The 9,974-nt window shown below is 53.4% G+C and overlaps 1 protein-coding gene across 2 annotated transcripts in view; it reads right to left on the bottom strand.

Annotated features, from left to right (window-relative positions):
* Window positions 1-1,291: 1,291 nt before the first annotated feature.
* DOCK1 (dedicator of cytokinesis 1) overlaps window positions 1,292-9,974 on the bottom strand; it is a 545,628-nt gene continuing 536,945 nt past the window's right edge. For both annotated transcript variants that reach the window (XM_065923534.1, XM_065923535.1), the window contains exons 50-52: window positions 7,943-8,096; window positions 5,146-5,303; window positions 1,292-2,471 (exon numbers count right to left, since the gene is read on the bottom strand). In XM_065923534.1, coding sequence (XP_065779606.1) covers window positions 2,376-2,471; window positions 5,146-5,303; window positions 7,943-8,096 — 408 coding nt within the window. In that variant the 3' untranslated portion in view covers window positions 1,292-2,375. The remainder of the gene's footprint in view (window positions 2,472-5,145; window positions 5,304-7,942; window positions 8,097-9,974) is intronic.

Genomic DNA, 9,974 nt, shown 5'->3' with positions numbered 1-9,974 from the left:
TAAATTTCAGGTATAGCTTCTGCTACATGTAACGCACTTTCCAAAAACTCCCTGAGGCTGGGGGCTGGCCCCTCCTAGGTGAGTGGGTCTTTGTCATCATTTTATGGTGGTGAATAGCCAGTTTCTAACATACTCAGTGGAGGATGAATATTCATGTTGGTCAAAGAGTGAAAATTCAAGAAGAAAAATAATCCATGTTCACGTGTATCTAAAATGTCCCAGGGTGGACTGAGTATTGATGACAAGTTCGAATAAACTGGGACACCAGCCGTTGAGCCAGAGGAGGCTCCTCTGAGGCTCCTGGGTTCTGTCGCAGCCTCCTGGGAGGCCTGGCTGGAAGGGACAAAGTCACGCCCTAGTGTTTAAGCCAGGACATATCCGGAGAGCATACAGGACCCCAGTGCCTTCCTTGTTTCTTACCACCTAAGCTTCAGAGAAACCTGGGAAGTCTGATGCCTCTCAGGTGGAATGGCACATCCCAGCAGATGAAGCCCTCTCTCACATCAGACACTGAAGAGGCTAAAAGGAGAGGCTAATGAGGCTTAGCCAGGGGGTCCTGGGGTTGGGTTGAGGAAGCTCCAGCCTGAGCCAGACTCAGCTCTGCTCTGTCTCTAAGGATGCACAGACAGAGGGGACTGGGGTGTGAGTGCTATCTGAGCTCCGGGTCAGAGACAATTGAACAGGGATGATGAAGAGCGACGTTTGAGGAAGACACACACGTGTATAAACATGGGTTACAAGGCTCTTTAGGAAGGCAGTGTCAACTACAGATTGGCACTTGCCATCTACCTCTACAAGGATTAAATCAGGTCGGTGCTGCCGCAGCTGCTGACCTTCAACACTTCCTGAAAAGAGTTCAGGGTGGAGAGCAGAAATGAGGCTGTCTGTGCTCTGGGGAAAAACGGCAGAACAGCTCTTCCGAGAGTTAAGATGTTTTCAGGAGCCGATTTTATGAGCCCAGTTCTTGTATCTTCTCATTTCTAGAAAAGCACTAAAATCCTTCGTGGTGATCACTGCTCCTCGTGACTAGCAGAAACCTCCTGCAAAAAAGACGTGCTTGATCGCAGGTGCTCCATTGACCTCGCCCCGCCGTCGCTTTGGAGCGGTCTCTGAAGTGCTATCTGAAGCCCAGTCTCCCAGGCTATAGTTCTCACTCTGCCCCAAATAAAACTTAACTCGCAATTCCAACTCTCACGATGGGCATTTTCTTTCTTTAAGTCAGCAGCAGAATATAAGCAGTGGCTTTTATATTAGACATCAGGGGATAATAACATAGTATGTCAGACACTGAGACTTTTTAAACAACATTTTATTTTTTGTTGTCAATGATTAACTTTTGAGCCTACTAGAAGAATATCATGATTATAGTCAATAAAAAAATATAGATGATAGAATAAAATATTAGGTTATACAAAGTTAGTTTTTTTTTTTTTTTTTAAATCATTGTCCAGGAACACTTTTAGGGCTTGCGCTTTGGGGGAAATAAAAAAAAAAAAAAACAGGAAAATTTAATTTGTGTTTCTTTTTTACACTTCCCTCAGTTACAAGTTAAGAACACATATTGAGAATCATTTGTGGGTGCCTAGGACAATAAACAGAAGGACCACAAAAATTAAAACAAGTTCTAAAGACCCTCATATATACAAACTTCTGTACAGAATGAGCACAAGAAGAATTCACCCAATTAAAACCACTGCCTGTGGTCTACATATCCTTCTTTTAAGAAGAGAGAAAATGGATCTTCCTACACTCATACTTATTTTTTCCACTTGATCCAGTATTTTTAATGGTGTCTCCACTCCATAAATTAGTAACTGTTCAGTAGTAGAGAAGCATCCTACCTTAAATTACACCAAGGGAAAGCAGGAACTTCCCGGAAAGGGCTGACCGTGGTTGTCTGATGGAGACGGAAGGAGCGCCCAGCCCACAGGAAGCCACACCACCAGATGCAGCCAGGAGCGTTCCAAGAGACAGCCTGGGAGGGTCACCTGGGGTCTGGCGGGGAGCTGAGGACTTGTCCACTGTTAGTATGCGGTTCTAACCTCTCCCTCCTGTGCTCAGCTCAGGTCAACTGGGCTCTTTGCTAATGTGTCATCTGGCCCAGAAAGTAAGGGCTTTTGGGCAAGACTTAGGCTCTTTCAAGATGGACACACTCAGACGCTGATAAACACAACCGCATGTCCTGGGCCCGTACCCGCCTCCTTACTCCGTGATGCTAAAGCCCGCTTACCCTGTGGCTGGAGACGAAATCCTGTTAGGGAAAAGCAATTGCACTAAAGGTCAGATCACAGGCCCCATGAGGTAAATGCCAGATGTGGGAGGAGATGCGAGGGAGGGGAAGGATGCCAGCTCGCCCTTTGGGGGATGCTGTGGCTTCACTGCACGATCCCCGAGTCCACTGAGGTCTGCTTGCGCGTCGTCTTGGGAGGGGGCGGTGGCGGGGTCTTGCTGGGCAGAGGAGGAGGCAGATGCTGGAAGACAGAAAACGAGGGGATGGCTTACTGCTGATGCTCTGGCAGGAGAGATGTGGTCTCCGGGAGGTTCTGACCTGGTAGGGGGCTGGCGGGTGGGGGCAAGGGACGCTTGACCTGCAGCCCTGCGTGGGAACGTCCTCTCCCCGTGACTCGGGGCTGGCAGGTCATCACTCTTAGGACTGGGCTGCTGGTGGCCACAGGCCTTTCCAGGGCCTCTGAGGAAGCACTTCTCACAAAGCACACACATCAGACATCTGAAGAGCCTCTGAGAAGTGCAGCCACTGCTCTTTGGGTGGTGGTTTTAATCCTGCGTGCTTGCACGTTCTGTTGTGTCTGACTCTTTGCGACCCCATGGACTGTAGCCCGCCAGGCTCCACTGTCCATGGGATTTCCCAGGCAAGGATACTGGAGTGGGTTGCCATTTCCTCCTCCAGGGGATCTTCCCCACCCAGGGATCGAACCCGTGTCTCTAGCATCTCCTGTTAGATCTTCAGTTGTGGCATGCGAACTCTTAGTTGCAGGATGTGGGAAATCCCAGGACAGAGGAGCCTGGCAGGCTACAGTCCATGGGGTCGCAAAAGGGTTGGTCATGACTTAGTGGTTAAACAAAAACAACACAATGCAGAAACTGAGATCACCAAATGTTTCCCCTGAATTGATCTGTAACAAAAATGGATTTGTTCTCACTTTTAAGTTCAGAGTTTTCAGTATAGGGAGACCCGGAGGGCATTCTTGTTTTTCCAGTAAAATACAGGTATGAAAAGCGAGGGAATCAGTTATCTCCGCTGCTAGGAAAACAACACCCCAACCAATCAACGTTCTCACTCGGCTCCCTGGGTTTCCTTTTATTCTAGCCTGTAGTTAAAACCTGCGGGAAGGGTCAGGCTTACGCTGCCTCACTTGCTACCAACCATTCCAGCTGCCTGACCCCTTCTCCAGGGCTGGTCCCCCATCATGGAATCTCGAGGGACAGAGAGCTGATCCGAAAGTCCCTTGGAAGGACAATCCATTCCTTCAGCACTGAACACGAAGCCCCACGGCTTATCTGGTTTTCTCGCACAAAAGCAATAATCAAATAAATGCAGTGTTGTGAGGTTGTGGCGAGCTCAGTCGCTCAGTCCTATCTGACTCTTCCCGACACCATGGATTGGAGCCCGTCAGGCTCCTCTGTCCATGGGATTTCCCAGGCAAGAATACTGGAGTGCGTTGCCTTTTCCTGCTCCAGGGGACCTTCCGAACCCAGGGGTTGAACCCGAGTCTGCGTCTCCTGCACTGGCAAGCGGCTTCTTTACCACGGGGTGCCACCTGGGAAGCCCAGTCAAATAAATACGCTGTTAATAAATCCCCTGCTCTTTCACTCCTCTCACAAGAAGAGAGAGTAAACTTGCAAGAAACTCGGTGAGAAAGTTTCCATTAAAAAAAAAAGGATATAGGATTTATATTGTTTTAGAAGGGGATAAGAAAGCCCACACCTGCTGTTACGTAAAGAATCTTGGCCACACATAACCAGCTCGCGTCTCCGACGTCCACAGGAGCCTGCTGCTGTGTAACTTACTTTATGGAGACTGACCGACTGCAGGGGTCATCGAGGATGCTTTACCCGTCAGCCCGCGAGGCTTTCATTTCATCAGGCTGTGAACAGAGTGGCCGGGGGACGGAAGAACCTGGACACGGATCTCCCGGCACTGTGGGGTCATTTCAGAGGCACACGCTGACCTCTGCATGTGGCCAGGCCAGTCAACAACAGAGTTGCCCCAGTGACCACGGCCTTGAGAAGCAGGGGAGAAGGTGGGGGACCTCAAAAGAATGTTTCTAGAGCTGCCAGCGGGTGAAAGTGGCTTTTTCAGAGTTTTAGCTGATATTTGCATCAACAGGCAGGCCCAGAGGCCCGAGCAGGGAGCACACATCAGACCAGATGAATGACAGCTTCCATGAGGGGACCAGCCTCAGGACGGATGCTTAGGAGGGCCCAAGTTGGCTGATCATGCTGGTGACAGCCAGCACCCCGAAGCTAAACAGGGTGGGAAGAGGTTTCAGGGCTAGAGGTGGAGCTAGGAATGGGCGACCTCGAGGAGCTGGGGTGTGCTCCAGCTGGAGCCAAATCTCGAGCTCTCTACAGTTGCTTCCTGTGGTGAGCAACCATCCCCACCCACAAACGGCCAGCGGGAGAGCGAGGCTGCCTGCAAGAACAGCTGGGACCAGGGCTTCTCCAGGGCAGGGGCAGTGTCCAGGAGCACGACGTGTTCCTCTTGTGTGGCATCAGCCAGCCTCTTACAATGACAAACGTCTTCACACAAAAAGCTACTTTTCAAAACCAAACTTTCATAAGAATTGCACCTCAAGGGCAACGACCTCCAAGGTCACAAGACTGGCCCTTGGACCCACTGGCTGGAATTCTACCCCCTCTGCATGGTCCCCCTGGGAATGTACGTCCCCATGGTGATGTCACAGGACTCCCCCCCCCCACCCCCGGGAATGTACGTTCCCATGGTGATGACACAGGACCCCAGACCACACACATTCGCGTTCTAACCACCGCCACCTTTTTCCTGGAAATCAAGCCTTGGCTTGCCCGATGTAAGCACGCCAAGATCAGGAAGGAAAGAAGGAAGAGCTCCTGTCTTGTGGAGGGAAAGAGAGGACGGCTCCACATTCCCGAGCCCTGACTTACCCTCTGATGAGGAGGAGGGGGCGGGGGCGTTGGCAAGCCCGTCAAGTCCAGGTTCTCGGTCAAGGTCCCGTAGTCCGTGCTGGTGCCTTTGAGAGGCAGAGGGGGCGGAACTTCAGCCACTTCTAGCCCGGTCACGGTCATGCCGTTCAGCTCCAAACCTGGAAAAGGGGAGGATGAGAACCACGTCCCCGTTCCCCCTGGGCATGATGCTCAAGCTGCTTCGTGCCCTCTCGGGAGCGGCAGGGCAATGGGAACCCTTTACCCCTGAGAAATGCCCGTCAACGGGCAGTGAAGAGAGCGGGAGTGGGCAGAAGAGGCTGGGGCTGCGTCCCCTCCAAGGGCACGTTCCAGAAGAACAAGCATGGGATGCCTGAACCCTGAGCTTAAAGGGTGGACCAGACCACTGGAGAAACAGCCATGTCCACCTGGGACCCCTCTGGTCCCTCCTGGACTGCCACGCCTGGAGACGTCTATATAGCTCGAGGGTGACAAGGACCACCTCCGCCTGGAGTGTTCAGCCTCCGCCAGGTCGCTGCCCCAGCCTCCTGCAGGGAGCCGCACTCAGCTGAGTCCAACAACACAGCTCACAACCAGCCCACCTGCCTGTCAAAACTCACAACAGGAAAAGCCACGATCCTACGAAAGGCCAGTATTAGCAGCAGCTGCCGCTGTGACTGCTGCTTTAAATAAGCCGAAGGGAAGCAGCATCGATTTTTTTAAAGTAAACCAAAAAGGAGTCGTTTTCAAAGGAAGGAGTGATCATTAGGACAATCTATTTTCTCAGCCTTTGCTGAGACTCTTAAGAAATCATTGCCTTTTATGTTAAAGAGAGAAATGGGCATTTTTGTTGTTGGGTGTCCTACCCGATGATGCATCTGACGGAAAATCATTCATTAGGAACGTGCTCCCTGGGACGAGGGGTGTCACTAATAAGGAGGCCTCGCGGTTGAATCGAGGCGCGAGAAGGTGGCCTCTGATGGAATGACCGCTCTCCTGACTGGCTGGCTGCTAGCTTTTACTTGGCCTTTATTTAAAATTTGCCACTTTAATCATTTTTAAGGGTATAAATCGCACTCAGGTATCTGTTTGAGCCCGTGTGTCCAGGTCTCTGGAGTGAATGTCTAGGGGCGGGCTTGCTGGAGGTTATGGTGAATCTATGTTTAATTTCAAGGGACCACCAAAGTGTCCTCCACTGCAGCGGCAATGTGCCTACTTTTAACTATTTATTAAAAAAAAAATCAGTAAAATATTTTGGAAGATCTCTGGTTACAGCATAAGGATGTATGAACTGAAGCTAGGATACCCGTCCGGAGACTGTCTCCCTTCCAACTCTCAGAAAGGCCTGGCTCCCTGAGGCTCAGATGAGTGTCAGCCCTGACTCCCAACCAGACAGTCTGTCTCGGGAATGGCTGCAGCAAGAACGCAGGAGCTGGGGACAATTGTTGGCGGCCGGCACAAACCACTGCGCAGGGCCGGGCCCCCCGCCCCGTCTCCGGCCACGGGGAGGGTGGTGGGTGCTCCTGGCTCTCTCGCCTGCTGCCACCCGCAGTCCCTGCCACCTCCTTCCTGCCAGGACGTCACCTCTCGGGCTGGCCTGACTTCAGGGGTGAAAACGCGGGCACCACTTGCATCCCTCCACGATTCACATGCACTCAGAACGTCAGGGGCCTCTGCAGGTGGGTGGGCAGTAAAGAACCCGCCTGCGATGGAGGAGACACAGGGGGCTGCAGGCTCGACCCCTGGGTCGGGAAGACCCCCGTGGAGGAGGAAAGGGCAACCCGCTTCAGGATTCTTGCTCAGAAAATCCCACGGACAGAGGAGCCCGGTGGGGTCACAAAGAGTTGGACATGACTGAGCGCACACTCAGAACCTTAGACCTTCTTTGAAAAGAGGGTCTTTGCAGAAGATCTGGAGATGAGATCATCCTGGATTTATGGGGAGCCCTGAACCTCCTCTGCAGTCTCCCATAAGAGGAGGAGAAAATAACTTGTGAAGAGAGGCAGGGGGACTGGAGAAGAGAGAATGCAAGCCAAGGCGCTCCGACGACTGTGGGAATCCACCAGAACGCTAGTCCCCAACCTTTGTGGCACCAGGGAACAGGTCGTGGAAGACGTTTCTTTTCCGTGGACCTGGGGGTGGGGCCAGGGGTGGTTTGGGGATGACTCAAGGGCATTACACTTACTGTGCACTTTATTTCTATTATTACTGCATCAGCTCCACCTCAGATCATCAGGCATTAGATCCTGAAGGCTGAGGACCCCTGCACTAGATGCAAGAGGACAATCGATAACTTGATTTCAGACTCCTGGCCTCCAGACTATGAGCGAATAACCTTTTGATATTTGGGGCCACCAAGTCTGTAGGAATTATGCCGAGCAGCCCTAGAAATCGGGCAGAACTGGAAGGTAAGTTCTACCCTGAGCCCCTCAGCACGGCCTGGAAGGGCTCATTCCTTCCCATTCCTCCTGCACACACACACATCCCCCCCGTGGGCTGCATTATCTCATGACACAAAATGGGGGACACACCACCTGCTCTCGAGTCGCCCCCAGCACGCAGGAGGTCCGGGGCGCCAGCCAGGTCCTGCACTGTCCACCCAGGGAGCACAGGAACCGGGACTCAGCTGTGGCCTGACCTGCTCCAGTCCCGGGGGGACACTCCCCAAAGTCCAGGGCTCATCAACACTCTCTGCGGCTGTTGGACCGAGAAGAAGCCGGCCTGAAGTGAGAGCCTTCAGCAGACGGGGGGAGGTCACAGTGCAACGTCACGAACTCGCATGGGATGACGTCTCACTTACTGGACTGCAGGCTGAAGCTGAGCTTGGCCCTCGGCATGACGGGGGGCGGCGTGGACTGGGAGGACGGGGAGGATGGGGACACGGAGAAGCGCCGCTCGCCCCCCATGGCGTTGATCACCTGGCTCTTCGGTCTCTGGGGCCGCAGGGGGCTGATCTGCGTGGGAGGGACAGAGAGCATGTGGTTAGGGTCCGTCCTGGGTGGCTCTGTTGGAAAGAGTCACCAGCCAATGCAGGAGATGCTGGAGACGTGGGTGCAGGAGATGCTGGAGACGTGGGTTCGATCCCTGGGTCAGGAAGATCTCCGGGTGAAGGGCACGGCAACCCACTCCAATATTCTTGCCCGGAGAATTCCATGGACAGAGGAGCCTCGTGGGCTACAGTCCATGGGGTCAGGAAGAATCGGAGATGACTGAGTTGCTGAGCCCTGAGCAGACACCTGGGCTGACTTAATGCCACTTCAACAATTCCTCTGTGGAAGTCCTGACCTGCAGTACAGGCGCAGATGACCACATCTGGAAATGCGGTCTTGCCGACAGTCAAGGTCAGGTGACGCTGTTACAGCAGACCCTGATCTAGTGTGACTGGTGTCCTTAGAAAGTGGGGAGATTCAGACCCAGACAGAAGCGCATGGGACAGGACCGTGTGAAGATGAAGGCAGAGATGCTGGCAGAGGGGAATGCTGGGCAAGAGGCTGGAGCAGACTCCCCCGCACAGCCTCAGAGGAAGCCAGCCCTGTTGGCCCTTGGCCTTGGACATCCAGCCTCCAGACTGTGAGACCATCAGCTTCTGCTGAAGCTGCCCAGCCTGTGGGGTGCCGTTCTATGGTCCCGGCAAACTAACCCAGGCCTCATCGCAGTCTCCGTACACAGTTGGTGGCGGGGATGTGACATCCAGGTCTCCTGAACAGGAATGTGATGTGGGCACTCGGTGTGGGGGAGTCCCACTGGGTCAGGAGTGGACTCGATGACCTGCGCAGTGACCAGAACGCCCCAGGGGACTAACGTCTTGGTCCTTCTTGGCAGGCATGTGAAAGTCTAGAAACTTGCTAAAGGATTTCCTTTATTCACCTTCTCTTTCTTCTCTCACGCTATGTTGTGACTGAATAGGAATTCTTTCTACTTCTCATTGCATTTGTCTTCCCCACCTCTGACTTTCAGATGCACCTGACTTTAACCAGCTAAGCCTTTTCCCGTGTCTCTAACAATGGGAATTTTAATTTCTCTACGTCTTACAACTTGGTCTCAGATTGTTAGGTCTGGGGCAACACAAGCAGTTCAAAACACTCTCAAGTAGGAGTAACGAGGACAGTTATTAACCCAGTTGACAAAGAAGAATCAAGATTTCGGCCCCAGGATGGGCAGGACAGGAGGGCAGGGCTTCGGGCTTGGTGTTGGGGCTTGATTCCCCAGGCTAGCTGCAGAGCGGGTGGGTGGCAGCGTGCTCCTCTGAGTGGTCTGCAAAGGCAGGGCCTCCCTGGAGGCTGGAAGGAGGTGAGGAAGGCTTAAGTCCTTTTGTCAGCAGGGTGGTTGAGGGGATGCTGGCCAACAGGCTGGCTTTTGGAACTGTCCTAAGCCAACAAAGCAGATCATGGAGTCCAGGTGGCACCTCTCACCTGCAGAAAGAGCCCACTTGCTGTGTGAGGCCTGGGATAGCCCGGCTGAGCTCGGGGTTCGCCTTGGGCGCATGTGTGTGGGGACTGAAGATGGACTCAGGGTGCTCTCCCCACCCTTCCCATCAGGGCACATCCTGACAGTTTAGGGGGCAGGGGATGGTTTACTGGTGAGATGCAAATGGCACATGGAGCCCCCGCCCCCCCCGCCCCCCGCCCAGCTCCAGGTCCCGAGAGGCCCAGCTAGAGGTCATGACATTGCTGATGACTTGAATTCAGGTAGGAAGCTGAACTCAGCCCCAAAGAAGAAGTAGAGAAAACCTCTCCAGAAGTGTGGGGAGGGCGCAGGTGGGTGCCAAGAGCGCAGCAACCCCCGGGGCCCAGGGCACCACCCTGGGGATGGGGCTGTGGCTGCCCCCCAGT

This window comes from Muntiacus reevesi, chromosome 2 (genome assembly GCF_963930625.1).
Source record: "Muntiacus reevesi chromosome 2, mMunRee1.1, whole genome shotgun sequence".
In the NCBI taxonomy this organism is placed as follows: Eukaryota; Metazoa; Chordata; class Mammalia; order Artiodactyla; family Cervidae; genus Muntiacus; species Muntiacus reevesi.
This window is presented reverse-complemented; position numbering and strand designations above follow the sequence as displayed.